Source organism: Sciurus carolinensis, chromosome 11 (genome assembly GCF_902686445.1).
Source record: "Sciurus carolinensis chromosome 11, mSciCar1.2, whole genome shotgun sequence".
Lineage (NCBI taxonomy): Eukaryota > Metazoa > Chordata > Mammalia > Rodentia > Sciuridae > Sciurus > Sciurus carolinensis.
Window position 1 is genome coordinate 11,134,557 of NC_062223.1, and position 15,285 is coordinate 11,149,841.

Consider the following 15,285-nt stretch of genomic DNA (forward strand, 5'->3'; position numbering starts at 1 on the left):
TCAGCTGCCCCCAGAATCACACACTCAAAATGTAACATTGCAGTCATACTAAGGGCTTTGAAGCAGAGTGGACGTGACGCTAGTGGCGTGGTCAGGGAAGGCATGGCAGAGCAGGCATGAGATTGGCATGACTGGGTGAACTGGGTAAAGCTGGGGCGTATTCCAGGCAGCTGGAACAGAATGCACCAGGGCTCTGAGGCAGCTGGGAGGCGGGACCACTGTAAGATCAGAAATCACCCAGGTTGCGTGCATGCCAGGACATTTTACCTCTCACAGGAAGTGCGGTACCGTGGTTGGCTGACCCTGACATTGCTGTCATTAAGGGCACAGGCCCACACTTCAAAAGCGCCTGGAGCGGGGTGTCAGCAGCTTGGAAGAGACCCCCAGAGGCCTGCACTGCCGTAACCTGGGGTCCAGATGGCGGGAGCAGCCAGGGGAAGGGGGCCGGCTCCACGCAGTTCTCCCAGGGTCCCTGCAGATGCCTGCTTGTTCTGCATGTGTAAAGTTGCCGCTCGGCTGTTTTATGGGTTGCTGGAAGGAGTGCTGCTCTCTCTAGTGTCCTCTATGGCTCGGAGGAGGAGGTGGCCAGGGGAGCGCACAGGCCCGATGACTCTCACCCCAGACGTGATTCCCGGAGCCGGCGCTAAATGCCAAAGAGTTTTCTGAACCCAGGAACCAATTCATTTTAATTCTGTTATCCTTTTTATGTGTGCATCATTATTACATATAAGAAGAATGTACATCTAAGTCAAGCAGAGCTCTTTCGGGAAATATAAAATAAAAATTTAAGTGATGAAAGAGACGTGTGACATAGTTAACTGGTGGCATTTTTTTTTTTTGTCAGTGACATATTTTACAATGAATGACATCTTATAGTTGGTGAAATATGGGGTGATTATAACAGTGATCATAGCAAGCACAGGCTTACCACAAGCCAGACATGGCTATAAGTACTTTACGCTTATTAATTTAGTTGCTCTGGAGTAGTCTTTGAAATAAGGTTCTTTCCACTTTACAGAGGAAGACACCAAGGCACAGAGAGGTTAAGAAACTTGCCTAAGGTCACACTGCTGTTAAGTGGCAGAAGCAGCTGAGAGGAGACGGTGGGGCCAGAGTGCAAAGAGTGAGGGTCACAGTGACCAGGTTGAGCTGGGTTGACCAGGCAACAGGAAATCCAGCAGGATTGTTGGGAGAGAAGCGCTTCTGGTGAACTCTCAAAAAGCATCTGGAAATGGGGATAATCTTCTGAGGGAGTTTCAAGGACTCAAGGCCCTAGTGCCCAGCCCAACCATTCATTAAATGGTCCCTGACTGGTCATTGTCATCAGTTTTTTTAGTTTTTTTGTTTGTTTGTTTGTTTGTTTTAAGTTGTAGATAGACACCATACCTTTATTTTATTTATTTTATGTGGTGCCAAGGATTAAACCCAGTGCCTGGCACATGCTAGGCAAGTACTCGACCACTGAGCCCCAGCCCCAGCCCAGGGAGCTTTGTTTTTTGGTATTGGAAATTAAAATCAGAGGTGCTTTACCACTGAGCCACATCCCCAACCCTTTCTATATTTTACTTAGAGACAGGGTCTTGCTAAGCTGCTTAGGGCCTCGCTAAGTTGCTGAGGCTGGCCTGGAATTTACCATCCTCCTGCCTCAGCCTCCCCAGCTGCTGGGATTACAGGTGTTGGCATCCTTCATATTAATAATACCCAGGGTCCTGCCGATTTGACCCTCTGTGAATCTTGCTCCAATTTGAATCCCCCAAGGGCTCCACCCAAGAGTTCCTTAGAGCTCCTGTGCTATGTCAGCCCAGCGGACCTCCAGGGCCACCCAGGCGTGATGCCTGGGGCTCCCCCGCTGTGGCACAGGGAGGTTCCCTGCCCTGCTCGATGGCTCTGAGTCATGTTCTTCCCCAGGCCTCAGAGGCAGGGCCCGTGTCACAGATCACTCTCACATCCGCCTCTCCAGACAAGCCTGGCTGCACCTCCACCTTATTCTCTGACTTGGTTGATTGGGGCAGGGGAGGCTGAGGGGAGAAGGGGAGGCTGGGGCGCCCCAGTCTGCTCATGTTGGGATCCTGGGATTCTGAGCCTCATGAGAGGCTCCAGGGTTCCCACCTTTGGTCAGGTTTTTCCTTCAAACACTTTCAGATACGTGCACTTGATCCAAACACGTCAGGCGTGGTGGCACGCAGCTGTCCTCCCAGCAGCTTGGGAGGCTGAGGCAGGAGGATCCTGAGTTGAAAGCTCGATAACAAAAAAGGTCTGGGGATGTGGCTCAGGGGTCGAGTGCCCAGGGTTCCATCCCCAGGACCAAAAAATAAAAAGTTATAGAGAAAAACTCAAGTGTCCTCCCCATCCCCGCCCCCACAGCCAGAGACAACCACTGGCAGCATTTTCTGTGTCCTTCCTGAGGACACAGTGAGCTGGCAAGAGGTGGTTGTGACCACAGGTGGTACACGCCTTCCTTTCTTCATGATGAGTTTCGCAATCTCTCCTTTTTTCTTCTCCTGTGGTGCTGGGGCCGAACCAGGGCCTCGCACATGCCAGGCGGGCACTCCCCCACTCAACCCCATCTCCAGCCCCATTAAACTTATTTTTTAATTGATCATTAAAATTATACAAATTAGCCGGGCCTGGTGGCCCATGCCTGTAGCCCCAGCGACTTGGGAGGCTGAAGCAGGAGGATCACAAGTTCAAGGCCAGCCTGGGCAACTTAGTGAGATCCTGTCTCAAAATTTGAAAAAGGCTGGGGCTGTCTCAGTGGTAAAGTGCCTCTGGGTTCAAACCCCACTTCCAAAGCAATTACGCAAATTAACGAGGTCCTACGTGAAATCCCCATGCATGTCTACACCGTGTTTTTCTGGCCGTTTAAGAGGGGTCTGTGCACACTGCTGTCCAACATGGGAGCCCAGGAGGTGGGCAAGCAGCAGAGAGTGACAGACAGACAGATGAACTGTGGCCTCCTCTCTCAGGCCCAGCCTCTACCACGGGGGCAGGGGCAGCAAGGAGCCCGCCACCCCGGTCTCTTCCGGTCCTGAGTTTTCTAGATAGCCTGGTCCAGCCCCAAAGCCCAGAAGCAGGAGAATGCTGGGTTCCGGGCAGGTGGAGGCAGGTCCAGCCAGAGGCCAGGGCCTACCAGGGTTGACTCACAGTGAGGCTTTCCTCCCTGCCTGACGCAGCCCGGAGCCCGGTCTGGCATCCCAGCAGCCTGGCTGCAGCTCGGCTCTCTAACCAGATGGTTCAGGGCCCGAGTTCAAACTCTAAAGCAAAACGAAGCCCAGGGTCCACTGGGCACCTGGCCCCCTGGGTAGGGCCTCCCTCCGCCCCACGCACGTCTTGGAGAAGGGGTCATTCCCCCGTGTGGTGGTGCGAAGTGTGCAGATGGAGCTGGACCAGGGCAGAAACACCCAGAAGCCTGGCCCTGGAGGCCGCCCAGGTGGGAGGAGGCCACGGGAAGCCAGAGGCAGGAGGGCAGGTCCTGGGCCATCTGTGCCGTCCCTCCCAGGTGCCCAAGACCGGGAGTGCAGCCTGGAGGGCCTGGACCCCAGAGCAAGAGGTGCAGCCCAGCCTTGCCAGCGGCCACAGCTGCTCTGACTGGCAGGTAAGGGTCTGCCGTCCTGCTCTCCCCCGAGCACCCCACGCTCCTGGGACACCTGCCCCGAACTTCCAGCAAGGCTAGGATGCAGCCTCTGAGGCCCTGGAGAGAACTGGACTCATCCTCCCCCGCCACCACAACAGGCTGGTTCCGACTTCCCCTCGCACCTTCCCACTGGTCTTGCTCAAGTTCCCTTTCTCACAAAGGCCCTGCACAGCTGGCTCCCTCTGTCCAGGCCCTCAGCTCCATGTTTGCTTCACCTACTCCCCACTGAAGTAGAAGCTGACCTGGGCTCACCCTGACCGCAGTGCCTCCCTGGAGGGTCACCAATTGCCAACCGTTCACCTATGTCCAGTTCCACTCTGAGCACTGGGCTCCCTACTGTTAGTCCCACTCCGCTAGAAGAAAATAATGTTCAGAGAGGCTGAACCACTTGCTTAAGGTCACAGAGCCAGAAAGCGTGAAGCCAGGAGACAGAAGGTCACCAAATTAATCATTTTGAACAAGTGAATTCCTATTACAGACACTTAAAAAAAAAAGCATGGCCCAGCTAGGTCAGTGGTGCACTGCGTGTAGTCCCAGGGACACAAGAGGCTGAGATAGGGGGACAACAGGTTCAAGGCCAACAGGGGCAAATACCCTGTCTTAAAATAAAAAAAAATAATAATAAAAAAAAAAATGGTGGGTGGCCTGGAGCTAGGGATGTGGCTCAGTGGCAAAGCTCCCCCTGGGTTCAATCCCCAGAACAGAAAAAAAGTGAGGTCCCATACAAGGGCACATGCCCAGAGTCCCAGCCACTGGAGAGGGTGAGCGGGAAGAGACCTGAGTCCAGGAGTTCAAGACCAGCCCGAGCAACATAGTTACACCCTGTGCAAAAAACAAAACAAACAAAAAAGTGAAGTTCAGAGGGGGAGGGGCAAGTCGGGCAGGAGAGGGTAAAGCAAGTCCCCAGCTCTGAGGGTTCCCCAAGCCAGCTCCACTGCCACCGCTGTGTGGTGGGAGACCAAGCCTGGGACCCAGGCCCTTGGGCCAGCGAGATGAAGCCCAGGGTCAAGCCCCCAAGGTTGTCAGCCACCCTCGTAATTAGAAACATACGCATTAAATTCAGCTCCAAGTTAAATGTCCCTTGAGCTAGAAAAAATAAATCCAGATGGTAAAAGGGGTTGGCATTCTATGTGGAGAGAGCCTCAGAATTTCCAGAAACCAATAAAATGGCCCAAGCCCTTAGACCTACCACTCTGGCATCTGGGAACACACCCTGAGGAAGGAGCCCAACAGGAAACAAAAATAGAAATGTGTCTGAAGCTGCCTCTCACCGAACACTGGAGACGCCCATGTCCACCCAGAGGATCCAGCTGAGCTATGACTTGTGGGCAAGATTCCCATTTCTGTTTTTGCTGTGGCTCAGCCTAGACCACCCTCATCCTCCTCACCTCTAGGCCTTAGTCTAGGCTGTTCCCATCTCCTGGAACACCCTTCCAATATGGCGCCTGCAGATTCCACACCTGGCAGACTCGCTGCTGTGTCCCGGGGGCCCAGCATAGTGCCGCACACTGAGATGACTCCCAGCAAACAGCTGCTGAAGGAAGACACCCTGTGTGACCGTGAGGGACCACAGTGTCGAGAAAGTAGACTCCCCAAACATCTGAACATGGCTCTCATAACCCGGAAGGATCGTGATGCTCAGGAGAGAAAGGCAGTCTCATTTTGGGAGAAGTCCCTGAAGCTAAAAGTCCACCTCCTATGGATTGTCGTGTGGATTTGTATGCCGATGGTTACGCAGCGTGGTGAATATACTAAAAACCACTCAGCAGTGCACACCTATAATCCCAGCAACTTGGAGGCTGAGGCAGGAGGATCTCAAGTTCAAAGCCAGCCTCAGCAACTTAGTGAGCGACTCAGTGAGATCCTGTCTCAAAGTAAAAAACAAAAAGGGCTGGGGATGTGGCTCAGAGGTAAAGCATCCCTGGGTTCAATCCTAGGTACCAAAAAACAAATAAAAAATACAAACCACAGAACTGTACACCTCTTTTTATTTTTTATTTTTTTGTACCTTTGATTGACTTCAGGGGTGTTTGATCACTAAGCCACATCCCCAACCCTTTTTATGTTTGAGACAGGGTCTCACTAAGTTGCTTAGGGCCTCACTAAGTTGCTGAGGCTGGCTTTGAACTTGTGATCCTCCTGCCTCAGCCTCCTGAGCCCTGGGATTACGGGGGTGTGCCGCAGGGCCAATGTGAACTGTACACTATATATACATTTGTTTTGTCTTTTTTTTTTTCCGTGCTGGGGATTGAACCCAGGGCCTTGTGCTTGACAGGCAAGCACTCTACCAACTGAGCTGTATCCCCAGCCCTTGAACTGTACACTTTTAAAGGATGAAGTTGATGAAATATGAATATGTTAATTTGAAAAATCCATCTTTGATAAAGTTAGCCCAGTCCCCACATGACTAAGAGAAGGAACTAGAAATGAGGGCTGTTGTCCTTTCAAAACAGGGTGACTCAGGGCCTTGAAGATTAGAGTGATTCAGGCAGAAGAGGGTGAGGGGATCCCAAGTAGGTGGTGAATATTGTCTGGGAGACGTGAGGACCCAGAGCCGGGGAATCGGGGTGCCGTGGAGACCAAGGTTGAAGGGAATGGAGAAGGGTCACTGGGGAGGTAGCAAGGAAGTGGAGGGACAGCTGAGGACATGTCTCCTCCAAGGTCCATGGGACTAGCAGGGACCATCGCACAGGAGGCCATGGAGTCCCCAAAGGTCCTCTTCTCAGAGATGACCAGAGTAGCCCACACTGCTTCCTGTTCGCCCAATACCCTCCTCCCTCTCTGCCTAGTCACGGAACCGGGCCTTTCAGTTACCCATATGGCGCCCTGGAACAAGGCTGGCATCTCCGTGCAGCCACCACGTGACCAGGCTACATCCCATGAGATGTGAGTGGGAGAGACACCCTGCAGGCCCCTTATCCAGGGTTTCACTTTCTACAGCTTCGGTCATCGGTCACGGTTTGGAAATATGAAATGGAAAATTCCAGAGATGAGCAATTCCTGTGTTTTAAGTTGTGCACCATCCTGAGGAGCATAATGAAACCCTGTCCTGCTCCATCCCATCTAGCTTATCCACGTGGTATGAGCTGCCCTTCTGTCAGTGACTAAGATGCTGTCCTGGTTACCAGAGGAGCTATCACAGTGTCACGGCGCTCATGCGCGAATAGTTCTTTTTTTTTGGGGGGGGGGGGTTGCTGGGGATCGAACCCAGGGCCTTGTGCTTACAAGGCAAGCACTCTACCGACTGAGCTATCTCCCCAGCCCCGCGCAAATAGTTCTTAGTTCACTTAATAATGGCCCCAAAGTACCAGAGTTGTGATGCTAGATTTTATAACTGTACAGTATATGGTTATGATTTTTCCATTTTATGATTAGCTATTGTTGTTGCTCTCTCATTGTGTGTTGGGGGGGACAAAGTGTCTTGTTTTCCTCTGCTGTCACACCACTGAAATCAACACAGATGTTTGACACCAGATCTTGGGGAGGGGATTACCCACAGCCAAGTGATCCATTCCAAGGCAGTGGACACCAGCAGGGATACTCCAACCCAGTTCAGCTTTGACACTCTCTCCCTGGAGAAAGCATGAGATCCCACAGGTTGGGGCTCAGTCCCTGGGCCCGTCCCCCAACTCCAGATGCCAGTGCAAGCCCCAGCTCATTTTACCTGTGCTTCTGCCCGACTGGGTATAAATTGGGGATCCCACCACCTCCTCTGGTCCAATTAATTTGCTCAAGCAACTCACAGAACTCAGGATAATGCTTATTTATGTTTACTGGTTTATTTTATCTTTTATAAATTTTTCTTTTTGGTAATTGTAGATGGACAGCATACCTTTATTTTATTTTATTTTATTTTATTTTATTTTGGGGAGGACCCAAGGTTAAACTTAGGAGCACTTGACCACTGAGCCACATCCCCAGCCCTATTTTGTATTTTATTTAGAGACAGGGTCTCACTGAGTTGCTTAGCACCTCGCTCTTGCTGAGGCTGGCTTTGAACTCGAGATCCTCCTGCCTCAGCTGTCTGAGCTGCAGGGATTACAGTCATGCACCACCATGCCTGGGTTTATGTGCTGAGGATGGAGCCCGGTGCCTCACACATGCTAGCAAGCGATCTACCACTGAGGCCTAGCCCCTGTTTATTGGTTTACTAAAAAGAATATTACAGGGACTGGGGTCGTGGCTCAGTGGTGGAGCACTTGCCTAGCATGTGTGAGGCGCTGGGTTTGATTCTCAGCACCACAGGAAAATAAATAAAGGATCATCAATAACTAATAAAAATATTTTTAAAAAATAATAAAAATAGAAAATAAAGAATATTACCAGGCTGGAGATACAGCTCAGTGGTGGAGCACTTACCCAGTGTGCACAGGGCCCAGAGTTCCATCCCCAGCACTGCAAGAAAAAAAAAAAAAAAGATTATTATAAAGGATACAGATGAAGAGACGCAGAGCAGGAGGCAGAACGGGCCTGGAGGCTGCGAGGCCTCCATGTGCCATCCTCCAGAAAACCACGCTCTAGGAGGCTCTCGGACCCTGTCCTTCTGGGGTACTTTGGAGACTCCATCGCACGGCATGACTGAAGCACCACAGCCGTGTTAGAATGTGATTGAACAGAAAGGGTAAGTTCTAATGCTCGTCCCTGGGTGAGGGAGCCAGCAAGGCCTGTCCATCCGGACTCTCAGCACCTTGCCCTTCAGGATATGGGCAAGACCCCTCTGGAATGAGGAGGGTCTTATGACCTACTATCAGACAAAAGTAAATCAGAGAATTTCTTTATGGCCAGCTCCAAGACAGAAAGGTGAAGATCAGCATTTCTGTGTCCTGCCTTAGGGAAGAGAAATTCTAGTTTCTATGGCTGCCTTGGGTGGGGAGGGAGTGAGAAGCCAGCAACTGTGATCAAAGAACAAAATAATGTAGCACTTGTGTATTTTTGTTTTACTTGTGGAGGAAGACTTATAGACAGGTGCAAAAAAAAAATCCTCTTTTGCAAGCCAGAAGTCATTGTTCAGAATGAGTTTTGATACATGTAAGCAGGAAGGAATATTATATAGAAGACAGCTTAAAGTGATGGGAGAATTGTAACTAAAAAGGTTGGTTTGGGGCCGTTGGTAGAGTGCCCTGGGTTCAAGTCCCAGCATCACAAAAAAAAAAAAAAAAAAAAAAAGAGGTTGGTTTTAAGGCTAATGAGTTGATAATCAAAAACCAAAGGTGGGGCTGGGGTTGTGGTTCAGTGGTAGAGCTGCTTGCCTGGCATGTGTGAGGCTCTGGGTTTCATCCTCAGCACTGTATACAAATAAATAAATAAAAATAAAATAAAGGTCCATCAACAACTAAAAAAATTTTTTTTAAAACAAGGTCATGAGAGAGAGATCTCAACTATATTGATTCAATATTCCAGTTTTCAGCTAAAGGCTCTACCCAGATGTAGCTCCTGGGCCTTGGACTCCCCAGTTTCCAGAACTGTAGAAATAAATCTCCACTCCTTATGATTACCAGTCTCAGCCGCCCTGTTGTAGCAGAAGCTGGCTGCAGAATGTACTGGCGGATGTGCCAGGTTAAGTTGTTCAGTTGTTTATTCGTGGTACTGGGGATCCAGCCCAGGGGCGCTCTACCATTGCGCTACATCCCACTCCTTTTTTAATTTTGAGACAGGGTCTCACTGAGTTGCTTAGGGCCTTGCTAAATTGCCGGGACTGACCTCAGACTTGTGATCCTCCTGCCTCGGCCTCCTGAGTCACTGGAATTTCAGGCATGCGCCACACCTGGCTTGTTCTCTCTTTTTGTTGTTGTTGTAATGTTGGTCCTTTGGCCATCAAAAGTGGGGGAAGGGACACCTTCCCGCCTCTGCCAGGTGCAGCCCAGGCCTTCCAAGCCCTCCTCTGAAGCTTGGTCGTCTACCCTGGAGACCAGACTCTGCATTGGCAGGATTCTTTTGCCAGGTGCTATTTAATCTCAGGCCCTGTAGGGCCTGGAGCAACTTCCAGGGCTGAATCCATCCCCACTGGCCACCCACCACCCCAGGAAGCTGAGGGAGAGAACATTCAGCAGCTAGGGCCACCCAGGTCAAAGCTCCACCTCCACCCACACCCAGTCCCTACCACATTGTCCCTAGGGGCCACCCAGTGGCAAAAGACCCTGGTGAGTACACTTCCTCTGAGGCCTTGCTGGGCCCCAACCAGCCCAGATAAAACCCGAGTGGAGGAAGCAGAGGTGGCTAGAATGACAGAAATGGAGATTGGGCTTCCCCTGGTGGCGGGAGCTGCCAGAATGCCACCGAGTTGCAGAGAAGGGCACAGGGTGCCCAGCTGGTGGGGCGGGCTTTTGCTCACCACCCCCATTTACCGCTGCAGACGCCGAGGCTCACAGGAGGCCCCAAGCCTGGGTTCCCTCTTTTGCACAGAAAAGATTAAGAGACATGGCATCACTGGCTCTGGTGGCACTCGCCCGCACTCCCAATGCCTCCAGAGGTCGAGGCAGGAAGATCACAAGTTCAAGGCCAGCCTTAGCAACTTAGCAAGACCCCATGCAACTTAGCAAGCCCCTGTCTCAAAATAAAAAATAAAAGGGCCGGGGATGTGACTCAGTGGTAATGTGCCTCTGGGTTCCATCCCCAGTACCTAAGGGCTAAGGAAAATATTAAAGATCTTCCCTGTGCATGCGCCTGCCGGGACCTCAGGACATCCTTGTTGGAACATGTAGCGTGCTGTCTTCTCCTGGTTTTGGTTCACTCCTGGAACCCAGTCATCCACCCATCTCAGGGCTGTCACTCCCTCCCTTCAGGGATCTGGCCAGTCTTTGTCGGGGTGAAGTGTCTTTGAGGGGATCACTAGGTCCTGCAGGTGGTTAGATGGGAGCTATCTCTGTCCTAACTTGTATTTAAGGAACCCCACTAGGAATAAGACTGAAGAGTCTCACCCGTGGACTACGTGACTTCATGTGTTGGTGTCCCTGAATCTGATGATGTTTTTTCTCTCTCACCTATCACTTTTGCTCTTGCTTCCATTTTATTACTAAAATAAGTGCTAATTCGTATAAAGAGGGTGTCTTTATTGTCTATTGAATCTGACCTACCAAATTCAGCAGCTGCACACATTTGAAACGCTTTAATGCTACAGTACCAAAAGAGAGAGAGACATGGCACCCAGGAAAGGAAGGGTCTTCCTCCAGGCACTGTGGCCCAGAATGTAGCAAAAGGAAGGAGAGGGGTGGAGGCAGGTTTCCAGGGGAAACAGAGGGTCAGCCTCTGCCCTGCCCCCACCAAGACCTGGGGTTGCAAGCTGGGGAGAGAACCCCAGGGAGGAGGATGGCGTGGCACCGGCAGGATGAGCACCTGGGACCCCATGCAAGGTGGCTGGCGTCCTCCTACTGAGAGCCCCGGCCCGCCCCACAGCCTCTGCATTGCTGCCAGTGGTCCCAGCATACACAAGCCCCTCCCCCATGTCACTCTGATAGTGGATCCTCCCTTCAATGCCCAGCTGGTGCCTCCCCCACCTCCAGCTCCCAGGGCTATTCAGAAACTTCCAATGGCCGGAGGTGCCCCCAGGGCGAGGCAGGCCTCTTACCAGCTTCTAGGCCCCACTGCCTGCCCTGGCATCCTGTCCCAGCAGCCCCGCCCACCTTGCTGCTGGGTGCTAGCCTAGGACTGTCCCACCCCTCCACCTTACCCCAGGCTGTTCTCCTTCATTCCTGCCACCACTAGGGTCATTTCCTCTAAGCCAGGCCTTTCCCTGACCCTCTCCGACCTCCCAGAGCATGGCCTGCTCTAGAGACTAGCTGGAGCTCACTGCAGGCGACAAGAGCACATGGCCAGCCTGCCAACCACCCAGCTCAAATCCAGACTGCCTAAGAGGCTTAGGGCAAAGTCCACACCACACCGCACCTAGCAACATAAGGCCCAAGAGCAGGGCCTGCACCGGCCCTAGCCCCAAACCCTGCTGGGGACCGACTCGTGGCCTGTCACCTGCCCACCACTGGTCAGGCCCCAACTACAGTCTCCTCCCCCAGGAAGCCTCCTGACTGAAAAGGCTCTCTTCACTGAAAGGGCCCTTCAGCCAGGAAACTGTCCCAAGTGCCTGGGGTCCTTCCTGGGACTGAGGTACTTCAGAAGGGGCTGGAGTCACCCTGGTGTACAAGCCTGGAGCCAAGGTTCCTACAGTGGAATTTCTGGAATCAATTAAATCAGTCAACACCCCAGCACACACACTGGTCAGGGTATGGTGCCAAGCTTGCGTCTGCTGGGGACGTTCCCCCTGTGCGTGGACAGCTGTGCCTCTCCCCACCCTAGACTGGCTCTCTGAGCACCCAGGAAGAGGGCTTCAGGGGGCACTCCCTGGGCTGGGATGGAACTCAGAGGCATGGTGCTTGCTGAGCACGTGCAAGGCCCGTACTCAAAAAATAATATTAAAAATGAGCAAATAAAGAGGCCTTCCCTGCCCCAACCACACTCTCGCCTTCAGCTGGGTCCTTGCAGCCTCAGTTCGACTGTGACTAAAAAAAGAGGCCCCACCCTCAGCAGATCGGCGACTGCACATCAAGGAGACAGACTTGAGTCAGAAGTGTTTTTTCTTTTTTAATTATTATTTTTAAGTTGTAGATGGACTCAATACCTTTATTTTATTTTTCTGCGGTGCTGAGGATCAAACCCAGTACCTCACATGAGCTAGGCGAGTGCCCCACCTCTGAGCCACAACCCCAGCCCTGAGCCTGAAGTGTTCAAGCGCAGGCGACAGGAGAGGGCAGAGGGAGCGTGTCCATGTCAGCGCCTCAAAGCTGCGAGAGGATGTTGGGGGCCAGGCTGCAGGTGAGGCCTGTGCCGTCCGGTTCCACGTTAAGGGCCTTCACCCTGCCATCCTCTATCACCATGGAGAACCTGCCAGAAAGAGGGGCCAGCCAGCTGCATCAGCCCACCTGGAGACAGGAGGGGCAGGGGCCAGGGCTCCAGGGAAGCCCCGGGAGAACTCTCCCACTTTTACCTCTTGAGCCGGTGATTCCCAAAAAGGGGCACCAAGGAATCATCTAGTAATAAATCTGTCTCCTACGAGGAAAGACAGGGAAATGTATTAGGAACCCCAGTCAGGCCCACGCTGCTCCCCACACCTCCAAGTCCTGCCTCAAGGCCCTGCATAGAAACGGCCCGGGAGGGTGGGATGGGGGATGCACTCACCTTCCCAAAGGCCCCAGTGGGGTCAGCCAGGAGCCGAACCTGAGGGGACAGGAAAGTAAAGGTCACAAGAAAAACCTCCTACCTGGCCTGGCCCAGACCCCTGCCAGCCTCCACATCTTACCTTGCCTTCTGCCTTGTGGGCTCGTCCCCACTCTCCAGTCACAAAGACATCGTTCACACTCAGACATGCCACCACCTGCACCCCCTTGGCCTTTAGCGCCCCAGCCTGCTCCACAAAGCCAGGCAGGTGCGTCTAAGAAGGGAAACAAAGGGTCATCGAAGGGACTGTGGCAAGCAGGCCCCGGCCCCCTCTTTACCTCCAGGCTCCTCCCCGCCCTGACCCAGCATCTTGGACCAGGCAAGGACAACTGTGTGAACTGATCTATTTTCTTTTTGCCAACGCCACTAGGAAGCGCAGCCCCAAATATTCTGTGGTCAAGACCACAAACTTCCCATGGGCATAACTATGTCCATCCTATCTGCCTGAGTCCCAAGCGCCTTGCAGAGTACTTTCCCCAGCCCCTGCTCATTTTCTGAATGCACAGAAATGCCTTTTCAGCTGTGGCATCATTTACACACTCTTGTTGCAAACTGCCTCGGGACAACAGAGAAGACTTAGGAACAATCCGAGATCCCACTTCCAGACCCTTGGAAGAGGAGGGTCTCACCTTAGAACAGCCAGGGGTAAATGCCCCAGGGACTCCGAACAATATACCCTTCTTGCCCTTGAACAGCTCCGCCAGGTTCACCTTGTTCCCAGGCTCCCCTTCAAACACCTCCACAGAGGGGAGAGCATCTCCCACCTGGAGAGAAGGACTCCAAGGTAAAAGGCGTGGTGGGGGAGGGGCAGCAAAGCAGGGCCAAAGGGAATGCAGAGCCTGATAGCTGCTGGCAATCAGCTAGTTCAGAAAATACAGGCATCACTCTCTGTCCCCTCCCCCATACCACCTGGTTACCCAACATCCTCCTGGTTTCCAGGTGGCCCTGCTCTGCTTAATGGCCGTTGGTGACAACAAAGGAAAGCAAGTCCTTCCTAAATGTCGCAATACTGTGAAAAGGAGCAGCCTACGTTCAAGGAAAGGAATGGAATAAAGGTGGGGTAGGGGTGGGATAAGGGTGGGGTGAGGAAGTCCTGACAACAGGAAGGGAGAAGCCTGGTCACTAGTTCAAGACAAAGAGGGGTGGGAAAATTGGGAGAGATGTCCAGCCTCCACACCCAAGGAGACAGAGAAGAAGAAGGGCTCTCCAACGGGGCTGGGTGAGGGCTACCTAGAGCTAGAGGAGGCAAAGGAGAAATTCGGAAGTTGGCTAGAGTCTGAGGAGCCCAGAGGTTCAAGTAGGATGAAATAGAAGGTGGAGGGAGTCTCCGCAGAGAGTTGGAGAAGGGGGACAGGCCAGAGGAGTTTGGTGGATTCCAGAAGATGAGTGAAAGGCTGAGAAGGGTAGGAATCTGCCATGGAGGGGAGGAGGCAGAATCAAGAAGACATCGCTGGGCTCCAAGGGACCACAGCTCTTCCAGAAGATGGGGTGGAAGTGGAGCCCAGCACTCTGACAAAAGCGTGGGGCAGGGGGCGTGGAGGACACGTAGAGGTTGAAAAGGGGCCCAGCCGCAAAGATGGAAGGAGGTGGGGGAATGCCATGGTGTTCAACCCCCTGAAAACGATCGGGACCTGTCACTGGGTGTCGCGCAGTGGATGTGAAGGATTACAAGGGGAGGGCTCAGGAGACTGAATCAAGGTTCCTAACTGGAAAAAACGACGGGGCAGGCGAGGGGTCTTGCAGAGGGGATGAGAAGGACAGACCGCAGGAGGGTCCTCGAGAAAGCGGGGAGAGGGTGCAAAAGGCAGGAGAGACGGCGACACCCCCGGCGGCGGGACTGGGATCGGACCTGAGGAGATGGGGAAAAGGGCCAACGGTCACCTTGATTGGGGCCATGGCTGCGGCGGTGCTGCTGAAACTGCGGACCCCTCCACGCGCCCACCCTCCTCCTTCCAGCCGCTGTCTTGCTGCCGCCGCCGCGGACTCAGTAGCGGCCGCACTGGCGAGTACCGAGCAAGCTCTGCGTCCCAGCACGAATAAGTCCGCCAGCCCCATGCCCGCCCTAAGGACCGCGGCCGTCCCGCCCACCTGCCCGGGACTTCACATGAGGCGGGGCCTGAAGCCTACGCGACCCCGGGGCCCTGCAAGAGGTGGGGCCCTGCAAGAGGCGGGGCCTCGGTCGCACCTCCCCGGAGGCCGCCTCTACTGCGCAGGCGTGAGCGCTGGCGCGTGGAGTGGCGCCCTGGGACAGGGGCTGGGCCGTGACGCATTATACATGGGGCGGGGCACTCAGCGACCACGCAGCTAATTTGCATGCATGGAAGAGCTACCGCTGTTTAATGGGCCCAATTTACTGATGAAGCAGTGTTTCCTTCCCTTAACGGAAAGTAAGGTGCGGGGAACGATGTTGTCAGGGTCCTGTAGAGGTCTCAAACATGTTTGTTACA

The 15,285-nt window shown here is 53.1% G+C and overlaps 1 protein-coding gene and 1 non-coding gene across 2 annotated transcripts; one reads left to right on the forward strand and one right to left on the reverse strand.

Annotated features, from left to right (window-relative positions):
* Positions 1-8,551: 8,551 nt before the first annotated feature.
* Positions 8,552-8,677, forward strand: LOC124960842 (small nucleolar RNA SNORA40). The gene has a single exon (XR_007104165.1). It is a non-coding gene; the product is annotated as a small nucleolar RNA SNORA40 (small nucleolar RNA).
* A 3,540-nt stretch (positions 8,678-12,217) lies between these two features.
* Positions 12,218-14,984, reverse strand: Prdx5 (peroxiredoxin 5). The gene is made up of 6 exons (XM_047517666.1): positions 14,720-14,984; positions 13,468-13,602; positions 12,921-13,052; positions 12,800-12,838; positions 12,609-12,670; positions 12,218-12,505 (listed from the first exon to the last, which is right to left on the reverse strand). Exons 1-6 carry the CDS (start codon positions 14,891-14,893, stop codon positions 12,400-12,402), a joined length of 648 nt encoding a protein of 215 aa, XP_047373622.1. The 5' UTR covers positions 14,894-14,984; the 3' UTR covers positions 12,218-12,399.
* Between the last annotated feature and the right edge of the window lie 301 nt (positions 14,985-15,285).

Bases quoted from the DNA above. Each gene is read 5' to 3' on its own strand.
- Prdx5 (XM_047517666.1), bottom strand. From the start codon at position 14,893: ATGGGGCTGGCGGACTTATTCGTGCTGGGACGCAGAGCTTGCTCGGTA. The intron at 13,603-14,719 runs GTGACCGTTGGC...CCTTCTCTCCAG, and splicing joins CAGCCATGGCCCCAATCAAG to GTGGGAGATGCTCTCCCCTC. The intron at 12,839-12,920 runs GTAAGATGTGGA...CTGTCCCCTCAG, and splicing joins CCCACAAGGCAGAAGGCAAG to GTTCGGCTCCTGGCTGACCC.